Genomic DNA, 16,340 nt, shown 5'->3' on the forward strand with positions numbered 1-16,340 from the left:
CCTGTAAAATGTACAACTGCAAATTGACAGCATAGCAGAAGACACCATTATACGCAAAAATGTGAACAAAGCATAAGGCCGATTCTTTCCCCTTCCCCCATGTCTTCTCCATCACCATAGAACCATGTTGAGACTGCCAGGGTCCTCAATCTCTAACAATGAATGAAGATATAGATGCTGTTGAGCTGGATGCTAGAAATACAATAGTTTGACCACAGGCACATCAAAAGAGAATACAAAATTTTCCTCCACCTCAAAAAAACAAAACCAAGGAAAAAAAGTTATCCAAGACCAGCTGTTTGAACTGACCTGATGTTTTTGAAGTACAGCATGTTGTCTCTTTATTTCTCTCTCCTGAAGTAAAAGGGTATATATTCAGTGTTATATTAGCAAGTGGGTAATTCTTTGAGGCATGGTAATACATCCAAGATTTTTTGTAACATGGCATATTTTCCACATACCCGTTATGCTGATGGATAAGCAAATTCACTATAAAAGATATGTAAATATATCTGACAGCTATGCTTGTTCTGTTGATTTTTTTTTTCAAATTGAACAGTTACCTAACAAATCAAATTGGGTTCAAAATAACACAAGTTTAAAGTACAATTTACTCATTAATGCAATTTATCAATTTCTATTGAAATATTTGCAACATGAAAACCTATTTCTCCATTATCAGAAATTATAAAAGAAAAAAGAAAAAATAGCTCATTTGCTGATTAAGAACCTATCCATGTGAATGTAAAATCATTTATATAAATTTAAAATGAAATTATTATAATTAAGATTTTGTAAGTGGCTAACTGTTTTGAACAATATTCCATTGTATTAACCAACCTTAGCACGCCTTAGTGTATCCATGGTTTTCTGATTTGCTTCCACCTCTTTTCGTTTTCTGCGCTCCTGGTAGTACAAAAACATGGAACATTCATGCCTTTTCTATTCTTCAAGATACCATTTAACAATTTGAACTATAGAGAAAGTAAAAGACTATTCACTGCACAAGAGAGTCAAGCAGGAGTACATATACAAATTACAATGCAACTATAAGAACAAGTTGACGAGGTATGTTTAACCGTGTTTGTACCTTTCTTTGATTTAAATTTACATTGAGATTTATTTGTTATTGTCTTAATACTGTGCGCACACTGTGACAATGGGTGGGATAAAATAATAATCATTCATTGAAATGTTTGTGATTTAAAAATAAACAGTTCATGTAATCTAAAGTAAATTTGCATTGAATTATTTGGGTAGAATGTATTAGTCTTATTGTGAGTCTAGCATACATGTAAAGGTTACAGCTACAAAGCGGGCAGCGTGCAAAGTAATGCAAAAGCTTGCAGGCATGCAGTAGATAAACAGCTCATTTCATATAGAGAAAGTTTGTGGTCATGATAATCTCATTACTAGAATTACTAGGTCCTATAATCAAAGTTATGATTTCCTTTCTTAGTTATAGCATGCAGGAAGTAAATAAAATAAGAGTCTTTTGATTGTTATCAAGAAGTTCCTTTTCATTTCATAGGCGAAAAATATTTTTGGCCCAAAATAGAGTTAGGAAGTTAGGACAGAGAATGTATAATGAATACATTTGCTATATAGACAAAATGGGTAAATCCCTTTTCAGGATGTTATCAGTATAATTTTCACAATTTTTAGTGTTTCCTTGATATATATTAGACCATCCCAAACACAAGTGATTTTAATTGCAAATTCCTCTCCTTTCCTTCAAAACAGCTTGAATTACAAAGGAACATATCATTATATCTGATATAGGGAATTTGTCCCTACAATGTCAAACTAACATGAATAGCAACAAATGCATATACAGACTTCACACTTTTTTGAAAATCGTCAAAACATTCTTTTTTTATTATTATTTGTTATTTTCAATATCTGGTTCCTCTAAAAATATCTAACATGCTCTCCTTCCATTTTAGGCAAAGAAATGCATGGATTATATGTTATATTTAGAGAATGAGCAATCTCATTTTATGAAAGTTCAGGACATGATTTTTTTCATAAAAACCCAGCCCAAGAAAAAGGGACTACATCAAGGAGTTAAAGTAATAAAGAAAGGGTCAGAGGGAAGCCATACCTCAATAAGCTGTTGGGTGCGGACCTCTCGTTCCATTCTCATTTGTTGTAAACGAGCTATCTTCTGCTGCTGTCTCATGAAAAGACGCTGTTCCTTGTCCCGACGTTTCTCCTCCGCCAACTGGAGAGCTGAAAGAATCAACAAATGATGCCCATTTTTGTTATTTGTTAACACTTCAACAAGTTTTGATTAATTTATGTGTCCTTGTTATGAAGTTCTTTTAGTCCAACTGTTTGAGTGATGAGTAGCAAAGGCATCAAATTCTTTGAGAAAATGTATTTTAATCATACATCATCTATGCAAATGATGCTAGAATAAAATGTCTCACAGCAAAGCAAGAAGTTATAAAATGTTATTATATATATCAAAGTTCACATTATCATTACATTACATATTCTTCTGGGATTGTTACATTATTTCTACAGTGCGTCCCAAAAAAAACTATTCACTTTTGAAAATTCTGCCAAATAAAAAATGTATCATTTTTGGGGAAAAGACTTATATATATATATATGGAAAGCCAATAAAGTCAACTTTCAAATGACACCAAAAAGTTGGAGAACTATTCTTCCTTTGAGCACTGCCCACTGAAACAAAGGGTATGAAAATTAGGGTGGGCCAGAATTAGCCTTCCAATTTCTTTCAGGTTTTTTGTTTGGTACTTGCAAAGTTGAGGGTTATTTGGTGAATTAATGATCAGTTGTGATCAGTTTGTTGTTTGGAACATTTCATGCGTTATTAAATTAAAATTTAATGCATGAGTGATCATGAATTGCAATTTTTAGTGCAGCATTTTGACTTTATTATGACGGATCTCAGCAATGTGTTCATGAGAATCACGAGAATAGGGGGTAAGATATGACTTGAGTAGGTGAAGTATACGTTGATGGGATAAAGGTCAACAGAACAATTAGCAGCCCCTCCCTCCATCTCTACCCCCCCCCCTTCTCTCCTCCTGAGAGACTAAGCTCAGCTAGGCTGGGCAGGAATTAGCCTTACATTTTTTTTGATTGGTTAGACCTTTGGAACTTGCAAAGCTAAGGGTGTTAAGCTAAATTAATGAGTGAGATAAGTTTTGGTTTCTTAGGCAAATTTCATGAGTTACTAAATTGAAATTTGATGCATGAGTGAACAGGAATTGTAATTTCAGTGTAGCATATTCATCTTGTGGACCTCAGAAGTGTGTTCGTGAGAGTCAGAGTAATGTGATGGTACCTGTTACAAGCAAGAGGGCGAGATATGCTAAGACTTAGTTAAAAGGGTATTCCTCTTTTTTATGTCCTTTTACAAACTAAATATCATATGTACCCTCCCCCTCCACCTCCATTTCCCAGCCCCCCCCCCTCTCTCTCTCTCTCTCTCTCACTGTCTCACTTCCTGGATTGTAGCCTATTCAAAACTTAACTGCCAAGTGACCGGTGACTGATGGTCAGGTTTTTTTTTTATTGAATGATTACCAAGAAATTTACTGATTATGATGATTAATGAAATAATTTATTGATAAAAACTGAAAGTTTGATTTATCACATTGCACATTGAATGAGTTGATTTACTGATAATTAATTGTTGATTAAAATTAATGATTGATCGGAAAAAAATGATGCCCAAATTCAGAATTTATCATTAAATCAACATTCTGCTCTGGACTTCACACGTACATGACAATAGCCATCAGTCTCTCAACAGGAGGGGAGGGCGGGAAATAGGGAGGGGGCGGGGGCAGAATGTTCTGTTGACCCTTATTCCATCAACCTACTTCTCCCACTTAAGCCCTATCTCACCCCCTATTCTCCCGACTCCCATGAACACATTGCTGAGATCCACATGATAAAGTTGAAATGCTGCCCAAAAAGAGATCCAAATGATAAAGTTGAAATGCTGCCCAAAAAGTGCAATTTGTGTTCACTCATGCATTAAAAGTTCAATTTAATAATCTATGAAATCTGCTTAAACAACCAAAACTGGTCACGGTTGATCATTAATTTATCACAACGCCCTTAACTTTGCAAGTTCCAAAGGATTGCCTCTCAAAAACTGACATAAATTGGAAGGCTAATTCCAGCCCACCCTAATTTTCATACCCTTTGTTTCCGTGGGAAGTGCTCGCTCAAGTATAAATAGTTTTCCAACTTTTTGGTGTCATTTGAAAGTTGACTTAATTGGCTTCCATATTATGTAAGTGTTTTTCCCGAAAGTGCTATATTTTTTATTTGGCAGCCGTTTCAAAAGTGTATATTTTTTTTGGGACGCACTGTAGTGTATTATAGAGCTAGCATATTTGAATGCTTGAAAAACAATATGAAAATTACCTAGTTTTTGTGTGCTTAGTATTGATATAATCAAAACTGCATGGTAATCAGCCAACCTCAATAATTTTTATTGAATTATTCTTTACTCCATATATTTGCAATACTGATTTGAAGGGGGAAAAAAGTGCATTTTCATTTTTTCTCAGATTCCTGGATACTTAATTTAAAAAAAATGCCATTCTTGCAAATGCCTTATTTTCAGCATAAACAAAAGAGTAAAATTCATTTCTGTACCAATGCATACATGTATGAACCTTTCTTTATAAAGCATTGCTGAGATTTTTGTTTGTAATAGACACCAACATGAAGATCTACACTAATCATTTAATCCCCAAACAATTCCACACTCACCTGCATTCAGTTTGATTAATTAGTTAAAAATACCATTATCTTAATTTGGAATATAAAATCACATGAAATGCCAAAAGTAGCTATGCTAAGAAAAAGAAGAGAAATTATATAAATCATTATTCCATAATATTAACATTGACTAATGGACATTGCAAGTTAGTACAAACAAAGCAAAAATAGGGATGTTGTGTTTTGGATCAATAATCTGTTTGATTTCCTATAGAGTTTTGTTTCCAAATTAATTTTCACTATCAAGAGTAAGACTGGGTTTGTTCATTTTCACTACCCATTTTGTTGTTAAAACTTTCAAAAGTGAATTTTGTGGGGTTTTAAACTAGATCCTCCTGGTGATATAAAGTGGAAGTAGGCAATATATTGAAATTATGTGTCACTACATATGATTTGTAGACTACATTCTCTTAAAGAAAGAAAATGCATCTATTACTATTCTTAACAAAATTTCAATGCCCTTCCGGCTACAATCAGGTAGATATTATGGCTTGATATAAATTCAAAAAACATTTCACAGATAATACACATGATAAGCACATACATGAGCATTGATTGGATGGTTAAGATATTATTCTGCATATCAAATGGGGTCTGCTGCATACAAAAATTGCATAGAAAACAATGTGAGAAATGATTTTGTACTTGAATTCAATCATAGATGATTGTTGTCCTATATACCAAAAAAGGTCAGATTTGACTTTAGGTCGCACTTCAATTCTGATAATGCCTCACTCAGCTAAGGCTCAGGATGCACTACTACATGTTTATCAAGATTACACATGAATTTACGTGTGAGAATCGTGACTATTATTCACACTTAACTCTAACCAAAGAGAGTTTGGGCAAAGACTGAAGATAAAGGTTTAACAAGTCCACCCCAACAAAAAGTTGATTTGAATGAAAAGAGAAAAATCCAACAAGCATAACACTGAAAAATTCATCAAAGTTGGATGTAAACTAAGAAAGTTATGACATTTTTACATTTTGCTTATTTTCACAAAACAGTTATATGCACAACCCGGTCGGTATGCAAATGAGGGAAATGATGACATCACTCACTATTTATTTTGTATTTTATGATATGAAATATTCTAATTTTCTCCTCATTGTCCTGTGAAACAAAGTTTGATTTCTCACTGAACATGTGGAATTACCACTATTTAACATTTTATGGTTCATTCAAGTTGGTTCTTGTTGTCAAATCTGTAAAAATTTAAATAGTGTATGATTCAAACAATAAAAAACAAAAGAAATAGTGAGTGAGGGACATCATCGATTCTCTCATATTTTGCATGTGACTAAATTGTGCATATAACTATTTTGTGAAAAATAAGCGAAACTTGTAAATGTCATAACTTTCTTATTTCACATACGATTTCGATGAAATGTTCAGCATTATGCTTGTTGGCTCTTTCTCTTTTTATTCAAATCAACATTTTCCTGAGGTGGACTTGATCTTTAAATTACACTTTCACACTGTCTTATACTTCATAGAAATCACAGCAAACATAATTGAGTGCAAGATAAAACTTAACAATATACTTCACTCTTGTGCTGGTGCATATCCCGACTTTCATTTATCAAACAGTGAAAAATAACTAAACGAAACAACACACACTGATTACATTTAAAAACAAACAAGTGCATAACATAAAAAAACAAAAGAGTATGTCATGCAAGACCATCTCTAAAAAGCTCACTGAAATACAAACATTTAATTTTTTAACTTGTTTTGATAAATTTCCTGTCAAAGCAGTTAAAGTGTGTAAGAATTAATTATGATTTCTGAAATACAAATATAATTAATGATAACAATTATCTTAATAAAAATGTGAACATCCCCTGAGGTAATTTGTGCGCAGCAACAATAACACAGCATGCAAACAAAAGGCATAATAACAGACACAACATACTAACACTAATATACTCCTCCCAAGAACAAAATTAACTAATTTAAATGTACTAAGGGGTGTTCAACAATTTAGAGTTAAGTTTGAATTAGAGTAATGCTAAAATGCTGATGTGCACATGATATGTAACATGCAATCTTATTGATTAATACACAGTAGTACACATCATCTAAGCATGATTTGATCAATGCAGTTATGCATTTTATACCTTATGCAACAGGAATTCAAGTGCTACTCTAATTTACATTTAACTCTTTGTGAATCACCCCTGGTGAGTTCTAAGTACCATATTAAAATAGGATGAGTTCCCTTTTTTTTTCAATTGTAAAGAATATATCAGCAGTATTCCTTTATTTGGGACAACCTTCAATGGTGTTTATTTAATAAACAAAAATTAGAATATCATCTCATTTTGTTATGTTCCTAAAATATCTGCAACTGTAGTTTTATTTGAATCCATCAAATCTTGCCAAATATCAAAGATTATGAATACTACAACTTTCCTCAAAAATCAATTGTTTGCAAAACCAGTATAAACCAAATAAATTATCAGGGTAAAGTAATACTTTTTTAAACATCAATATCAATAATATTAATCTTTAATGACCGAGAGCAAAAGAGGTTGACCATAAATGAGAATAATTCTGCCTTATTTCTTTTGCATTACGCGTTTTCTCACAAGAAAATGCTAACATTAAAATAAATACTAGCCATCGTCCCCCCTTGAAAACGATGCTTGTCCCATGTTCAAACTGACACACAGACAGACGAACGAACCACGGGACTTACCCTGGTGGCGCCGTGACTCCCGTATTTCTTCCTGTTGGTTCTGCCGCTCCAGCTTGCGCCTCAATTTAGCCTCATTTACCCTCCTCGCCATTTCTGCCATTTAAACATGAAGGAATACCATCCCAGTTTGATCTCATAAAAAAAACTATATCTCCCCGGGAACCGCCCAGTTATTTTCTTATTATGAAAATACAAAGTGACTTCATCCTCATTACTACATGTATACAACAAATCCTCCTCTAAACTAATCCCACTATCCTACAAGTATTATAATTGCTATGTAAGACTAACATATGATCTTGCAAAACAATAACAGGCTTAAATTAAGTATAAATGCCCATCTCTATTCTATACATAGGATCTTGAAATTAAGGTGAAGCAAACAATATCTTATTACTTATATTTAGATCTAGTATGGAAATATCAGATGAAATTCATATAAATTATACATGTGACTAATGTTTTGAAATTCCGATCAAACAAATACTTGCTTACAAATGATATACATGATACATGTACTTGCATAATTACACACACAATGAAAAAAAAACAAGCACACACTTGGAACAGAAACATTTTTTTTCAATTATTTCATTGTAAGGGAGGTGATTTCTATAGCTATATATATATTCTATAGAATAGTATAAAAATATACAGGTTACATTTAAAAATCAATGTGCATGTACATCTAATCTTCACACAATGAACAGACCACAATGCCTTTTGTAATGAGAGTGGGATAAAGTCATAATCTAATGAAAATCAAAGATGTTTAATTTATTCAAATTTTATGATTTCGGAGTATTATTTTATGAAGTTTCACATACAGTTACTGGTAATCGCAAAAGTGGGATATTCATGAAAGGTTACAGAATTCCAAAATAATAATAAGAACTATATGCCTACAAAGAAATTATATTGGTCTAATACTAGTATATATGAAGTATGATAGATGAACAGACTTGATGAGAAAGAGCAAAGGCTATAAATTGGCTAAGAATAACCTCAAATGTAAATCTCAATTTTCAGAGTACGTTCTAGCTCAAAGTGTCTATAATGCAAATATGTATTTCCTATTATTTCTCTTTCCATTGTAAATAGTCTGGTTGTGTTTTTATAAAATGTTATCCAGATGTCAATTTACAACTGTACAATATTCTACAGATAATGAATGATAATCTAAACCACTGGCTCTTGATATAGAACATGAGCAGTGTCCACAAATAATTTATTTCCATTATTTCTATAAATACTGGCAAGAATTTTTTTTTTCACATCACCTGTTAACTGTTATCCATCTCATATCAAAATTAATAGTGTTAAAGCCGACTTATCACACCCATCAATGAAAAATAAACGCAACTGATAGTGGGTCACCTCTGACATCATGATTTGTGGTATCTTGGACCAACTATTTCCAGATAATTTTTACAGCATACGCATCACACACAATTATTTAAAGCATCTATAGCTGTACATGTAGATGCATGATGAGAAAAGTCATTATCACATTGAGATCACATAAGAATTGTAAGATATAGCCTTCAGCATCGAAGTGTAATTTATACTAGTCTAGAGTCTGCTTTAGAGCTAAAAACCAAATATATATGAACTACAAGGACTGGTTAAAATACGATACCCTCAATGGTATGAATCTCACCATTTCACTAAGATAAGGTTTGTATTCATGTTCCTTTGGGTACCACATTTTGCAACCAGACCGTTTTGACCATGTATTTGAATACTATTGTCGCACATTGACTCATCAGTCATAACCATGGTAACATGGCTCAAAAGCCAATCACAAGTAAGGTTTCTATAATAACTGCCATAAAGGAAAAGTTACCAGTTAGTAAGTTCTAATGCAAAATGAAGATATTGTGGACTTTGACACTGCCTTCTTGAAATATTAATACAACATGATGGTATTAATTAAATGCTGGTCTATTCACCAACCTGCTCTCTCTCTCTCTCTCTTTCTCTCTAACGTAATAGTTTGTAAATGTACATGTACATTTATGTTTATCACTCAGATGTGAATATGTGGGTAGTGATTAAGAAAAAAAAAATCATGGATATAAAGCCTTACTGTCCAAAAAGGGAATAACAACAATGTACATTACAACAACGACCAGTAAAGGGAGGGAAATGTTAAGTTCCAATTACGTAAAGTGACAAGGGGGGCAATACTCTTCATGTATTTTTACACACAAAAAAAATCATGGTGTATATTAACTTTCAATCAGGACATTTTCACTCACAAAGGATTAAATGAATAAATGCACATAGGAAGAGTTTATCTATAAATGTCAATATTTGTTGGAAGACGTTTTCCATTCCTTACACCCATAAATGGCTCTGATCATATTATACTCAACATATCATTTGGGATAAAGAATGGATGGATTATACTTTTACTAGGTCAAGGTTGCTGCCTTGCTGGTTTGCTAATTGTAATGTAAAGTCAACATATTCTACCAGGAACTATATCATTTTGGCATTAGGATGGATGAATGTGAGGCAATAAGCTTTATTGTATTGTTTACTTACGTTTCCAATACAGCAATATGCTGTATATGAAATTGAATAAACCCCATCAAAAATATATATCTCAAACTGAGTTTGGCCATAGAAAAACATGGAAGACAACAATACTTTGCTTCACTTGGAAATTCTTTTCTACAAGTTGTTCAGCATACTAATTACATTACATGTACATCATGTTGGTGAAAGACAAATATTTTTAAAGTGCAAGATAACAATAGCACAAGTAATGCTGATTTACAACACAGTACATTGATTCTATCAGTCAATTTAAGCATGTGAGGATACCGATATATTCACATGGAGCACTAGAATGGGTACAAAGCAAGAACTCAAGAATCAATCTTAAAAATATAGACATTGCTTGTGAGGTTTGAAAGCACACATTTTTCTGTCGGGTACAAAGTATGAGAATCAAAGAGTTTGTATTATGTGACCTACCTTGCTGTTCAAGACGTCTTCGTTCCTTTGCTTCACTGGCACGTCTGGCAAGTTCCTGAGCGATGCGCCTCTTTTCGGCTTGGCGTTGCATACGAGCCGCCTTGCTGCGACGATGTCCATAGTGCATTCGATCATACAGCTCATCCTCAGACAGCTTCTCAAAGATAATTCCCTAAATAATCAAATCAAAATCATCAAACTTCAACAAAATAAGCATAATTGCAATTATGGTGAAGTAACACACAACAAAATTAATACAAAATGCATGCAGGATTTATAAAACCAAATTCCATTCAATATTCCCTACATAACACAATTTCTATTCGTGTCCTGAACAAACTACCCCTTTTATTTACCATAAAAAAAAGAAGTCGATATAAAGACACCTGAGAAATAGCAAGAACCACAAAAATAGAAGACATATTACACCTTACCCCATCTCCATCAGGCTTGGGATTGAGGAACTCTCCAATTCTCATCTTTGCACTGTAGCTGAAGTGTTCTCTAGCAACGCTTGTGATACCCCGCCTCTCAATGTACCTTACAACCTCTGGGTAGGTCCGGAGCTTCTTACCACAAGGAGCATAGTAGATGACATCGCCTTTGATTCTATCGCCAGGACCAAGCTGCCTGATAATGGTCTGCCGACGCCAACCATTAGCTAGGGGCCATCTTACTGCACGCTCGTCTGTTACACGAAGACGTTTCCTCTTAATTGCTATTCGTTAGGGGGAAAAAAGCATTACATTCTTCACTGTGGCAGCTTACATGGTAAAGTAGTAGAAAAGGTATGTTTAACACCTGACCTTCATACCTTGGTCATTTCCTCTATATTAAAAAAAACACCTTTCCATGCCACCTTATTTATGAGCAATTGTCTAAAATATACATTCAAGAAGGTTTGAAGAATGTTTTCAAAAGATTTATTGCTGAAATGTGAATATTCGGAAGGATTTATAAATGAAAGAGAATTCTCAGTTTTCACTGATTAATAATACATTTATTTAGAAAGAAGTCAATTCAAAATTCCAATAATTTAATCTACTGTGCATAGAGTAAAGCTAAAAATGAAATATTTATTAGATATAAACATTCAATTAAAACTGAAATAAATGCACTGTATTCAAAACAGTAGATTTATGTTGATACTGCTTCACATGCTCTTCCCAAAAGGTATGCATGCTAAGAAACCCTATATCACTTGCTAGCAAGTATGTACATTTCCCATAAATGAATAGTCTCCTATTGAATCATAATGAGGAAACCAAATTCTAAAATATAAAGTAACAGTTTACCATAAATTAATCAAAACCTAATCATGCCCATTTCCTGTTATGTAGTTGTACTTTGTCATATTTCCTTTCCATAATCATGTACATTATATAAATCATTACCTAAACGTCTCTCTATTTTATTACAAAATAACATCAATAAGGAAATGCTTCAAAATATTATAAGGAAAAAGAGAACAAAGAAGCTAGTTTCACTTCGACATGAATCAAGAAATATTGAAATTGCACTAGGATGTGTAATACAATTCAGAGAGAAACATACATGTTCACCAATTCCATTGGACATGAAAAGAATACATATGGAAACATGACATTTTAGCCATCATTATTTTTATCTGACAAGTGGCTGGATTCACTGAGTAGGACAAAATCGCAATTGGGCTTTATGTCATTCCTAACAGCAATATCACTTTTAGGAACCAAGTCAATATGGTACTTATGATCAATACGAGCCTTGTAATCACTTTCAAAGCTACAAACAATCCAACAAGTCACAAACGGCCCCTACGCTGCACTACCGCCTGCCCATCCTATACGCTGCTGAGGTTAGGACTGAATGCGCGCCTCCAGCTCATCCTGTCAAAGTGAAGCAAGGAGTTAGGATTGGAATCAGGCTAGGAAAAATTTCACATCTACAAATTGCTTTTAGGAATGATAGTACTCCCAGTAAGTGAATTACCCTCCAGTATTCTTACTTGCTATTTGTTTTTCCTATAAATCATTTCAATAATATTCTGTTCAATAAAAGATCTACTAAACTGATATCACTTTATATCTTTTGCTATTTGTGCTGACAGTTGCTGATTGATACAGTGTGTCAACCACCACTTTCAAGCTATGCTTTTTGGGCTAAATTCCCCTAATATCTTTACCTCCCTTCTGCCTCTGATAAGATTCCACCTGATTCTGAAATATGTATTGTGTATTGTCTATGCTGAATTGTATTCTGTTATATGAATGTGATTGACATGTATTTTGTTTTATAAAGAGAAAAGAGATATAAAATGAAACTGAAAGTGAATCTACAGGGAAGAGAGAAACTTACGCATTTGAGTGAAGAGTGGAACCATGTCAGCAGGTCGTTTGAGGGTCATTCTGATGGGTATGGGAGTACTACTTCCTGAGTCAACTGTCATGGATTCACTATCAACATTACTACTGTTACAGTCTATGTCATCATCGCTGGCAGCTGATACAGAAGAACCTGGAATGTGATTCCAATCAATATAAACAAATCAATAGCATATCTTTGTACTTTGGCATAAATTTAATATTGGTTCTGTCATGGCTCCTGAGCCCAGTTTCACAAAACTTATATTGAAATGTTAAATTTTCAATGACACATTTTTTTTCTCTGCCAATCAAATAGCACAATTGGAGTAGCTCATATCCATAGCTTGTTACCCTTGACAAAAATAAATGGACTATGTTTATGGAAGTGCTGCTTTGTGTGGTCCATCTTGTTTTCTTTCCAATCAGTTTGATTTTGCATAAATTATAGAAAACATACAAACAGAATATATATCTTTTATATATTTCTGCACAGATTGTGAGTCACAAGAAAATGAGATTGAACTAATAAACAAGGATATTTTTTATACATGACCTCTCTATATCTAATTGACTGTACATAAATTTATATATTTTATAGGGGGAAATGGAATATTTTTCATTGTAACATTTAGAAATATCCATCCAATGTAATGCAAACTTTGAGAGAACAAAGATTCCAATAAAACAAGTAATACAATTTTTAATATGTCCTACATATTTTTTTACAAACCTCTGAAATCAGCTTCATCCATGCCATTAATAAATGATGATGGTGTACCCCTATCACTACCATCACCCCTGAGTGAGCCCTGCTCACTGTCTACTAGCCCATTATCTAGCATGGTTGCCGTGGAGACCGCATCCAAGGCTGAGATGGGATTGGAGGAGGATGAAGAGTGACTGGTGGATTGGGCAAGGTTGTTGATGATAGCTGCAAGTTTCTTCTGTAAGGATAGATGAGGATGAAAGAGAGAGATGTCGATGGCTGGTAACTGATCAATAGGTGCGCTAACATCCGGGTCCCATTGCAAAATGGATATAGAAGTTGAAATTGCAATTATTTTTTCCATTAAATTTTGCCATTTACCAAATGGATGGCAGAGTTACTATTATAGACATTCTTCTACCCATTTGGTATTCACCATGGATTTTTTTCTAGATCGATTTGTTTTATGCAACTGGACAATGACAATTTCATTTCAATAAATAGATGAAAATAATGAAAATATTTACTATTTCTTACAAGTAACATTGCTTACTTGTATGAATCAATAGTCATATCAAGGGACACTGAAGTGTCTGATACTTATATCATCAAAGGATAAACTATGGATCAGTCTTATTAACAAGGTTGATATAGGAATGGGAGGAGGACTATACTAATTAATAATAAAACTTTGACTCTTCATTCTAAAATTAACAAATGTAATTATGAATATCATGAATAATAAGAACAGATAAAAAGATTTGTTTTCCATTCCTACTTGCAGGATTTTCCGTTCAGGCAACGTTGGTCAAGATACATGTAACTTTCAGATGAAATGTTTCTTATGTGTTGTTGAACAGGCATTTAGGTTCAGGATTCCAATATCAGAGACAATGATTGATTTGAAATTACCCTTTTCGATAGTGAAAAATGAAAGTCGTAATCACAAAACAACTATTAAATTAGCTTAAAACAGTCAATATCAAAATATGAAAAAAAAATACATGTATACTGGATGCGTGCAAGTGAAATTGTGAATAAACCTCGCAACATTTTGCCTCAAATTGCGCATTTATGGAACTCATGCCAATACCTTGAAATTGCTGCAATTAAAGAGAAGGTGCAATAAATTGTCAAAAACACAAGACAAACATTGATAAAAGCGTGCCATATTGAAGCGATAAAAGAGTGATCAAATGAGCCACACCCAACATCGTGAAAAAAATGTCACTTTAAGTGCAAATTGTTTGAGAGCTTATTCTAAAAAAATATCTTTATCGAGTGTTCCATGAGCAAAGTGGCTCAGTATCACACCCATTCTGTTGAAGTAAGCATCCAATTTACATACATTTCATTAGGATACTTGATTGTACATGTACCATGAAACCAAGTTATTTTTCGATATTGATGCTGATCAACTTTTAAGAAAGGGGAAGTAGTCAGCAGGGCACATACCCTCTTTTTCCTTTCTTTGGTCTGTTCGGCTTCACTCCTCTCGTATCTCCGAGAACTATTTACACTGAGATCCTGAGGTTGGTCAAGTAGGTCCGAGCCCCTAGGGGTCTGTGCCTTCTGGGCTGCCATTCTGGCCGCTGCGCTTGCGGCTGCAGCAGCTGCTGCCTGTGAAGCGGTGCTGCGGAATTCTTTCTCTCGTTGGCAGGCTGCATGCCGCTCTGCCCTGGCCCTTTTCTGAAGGCGTAGTTGCTGCTGTTGTGCTTTGATCTGTTGCTCAAACTGCTGAGTGAGCGCCAACACTCGGCGGCGCTGTTCCTCCTCGTGCACATGCTGCTCACGGACATGCTGTTCTTTCAGGGCTCGCTCCTGACCAAGTGAAAATGTGGGGAAAAATGGAATTTGATTTTACCCATGCTACAAAGTGAATTTGCATTTACAAAATGAGTGTTTAAAAATGAAATAAATGTAGCACATATATTCATATAAGTTATTTTACAGATCCTATTAAAGTCCTTAGGTAACGATAGGAACTAATATATCTTTAAGGTTACACAAACACGAGAACGCTGCCTCATGCATTACCAGGGGGAATCCTCAGTTGTTTTCCACCAGTCACTGGGAGTTTTGGCCCGTTAGAAACAATACTCCCTCTTGGTGGTGGGCCAGCAGTGCAAAGCACCACCTTCCCCACTTTTTTTACTCAAAAACATAAAGGGAACAGTATAGTTACAAAGAGGCTACAGATAAAGAGATATCAGAAATAGATACAAAAGTGGAAGAGGGGGAGGGGCTTCATGTAAAGGGAAATTGAATATAAAATACTCAAATTATAAGTTGTACACTTATATTTATTAGTCATTACAATTTCCAATGGATCAGTAATGATATGGGCATTACTGCAATGCTTTGACTCTCAACTACTAGTTCTCACTACCATGCATTCAAATAAAAAGCAGATTCTAATTAAAGGCCCAAACTAATGTACCTGCAAACATTACTCTATCAGTTTGTTCATACATGTACCTAATAAAAATTCAAATGGCAGTCATACATGCATGAGGGTTTTTGTCTACTTCATACACACAAGGGAAGTTGTGAACTACACAAAGAATTATAACCGTCTTTATCTCCTATTTGCATACAATGATGAAATATCATAATAGACCTTGGAATACAAGACAGCAACCAATCTATTATATATCCTATAGTCAAAACACATCACACATGATATCAAAGTACATGTACCGAACATGTATTCATACAAAAAATAAATTACACTGAGCATGATCTGCAATTTTCCACAATTATGCTAATTACTAGATATGAATATTACTTATGTCATTCCCATCCCACAGATTTGTTCAAAACTGATGA

The 16,340-nt window shown here is 34.0% G+C and overlaps 1 protein-coding gene across 1 annotated transcript in view; it reads right to left on the reverse strand.

Annotated features, from left to right (window-relative positions):
* Positions 1-16,340, reverse strand: part of LOC129257156 (bromodomain adjacent to zinc finger domain protein 2B-like) — a 54,218-nt gene that overhangs the window by 21,642 nt on the left and 16,236 nt on the right. Inside the window, exons 6-14 of the mRNA XM_054895417.2 lie at positions 14,967-15,332; positions 13,536-13,749; positions 12,798-12,956; positions 10,895-11,178; positions 10,461-10,632; positions 7,476-7,568; positions 2,105-2,232; positions 841-906; positions 310-354 (exon numbers count right to left, since the gene is read on the reverse strand). Coding sequence (XP_054751392.2) covers positions 310-354; positions 841-906; positions 2,105-2,232; positions 7,476-7,568; positions 10,461-10,632; positions 10,895-11,178; positions 12,798-12,956; positions 13,536-13,749; positions 14,967-15,332 — 1,527 coding nt within the window. The remainder of the gene's footprint in view (positions 1-309; positions 355-840; positions 907-2,104; positions 2,233-7,475; positions 7,569-10,460; positions 10,633-10,894; positions 11,179-12,797; positions 12,957-13,535; positions 13,750-14,966; positions 15,333-16,340) is intronic.

Source organism: Lytechinus pictus, chromosome 3, assembly GCF_037042905.1.
Source record: "Lytechinus pictus isolate F3 Inbred chromosome 3, Lp3.0, whole genome shotgun sequence".
Taxonomy (NCBI): Eukaryota; Metazoa; Echinodermata; class Echinoidea; order Temnopleuroida; family Toxopneustidae; genus Lytechinus; species Lytechinus pictus.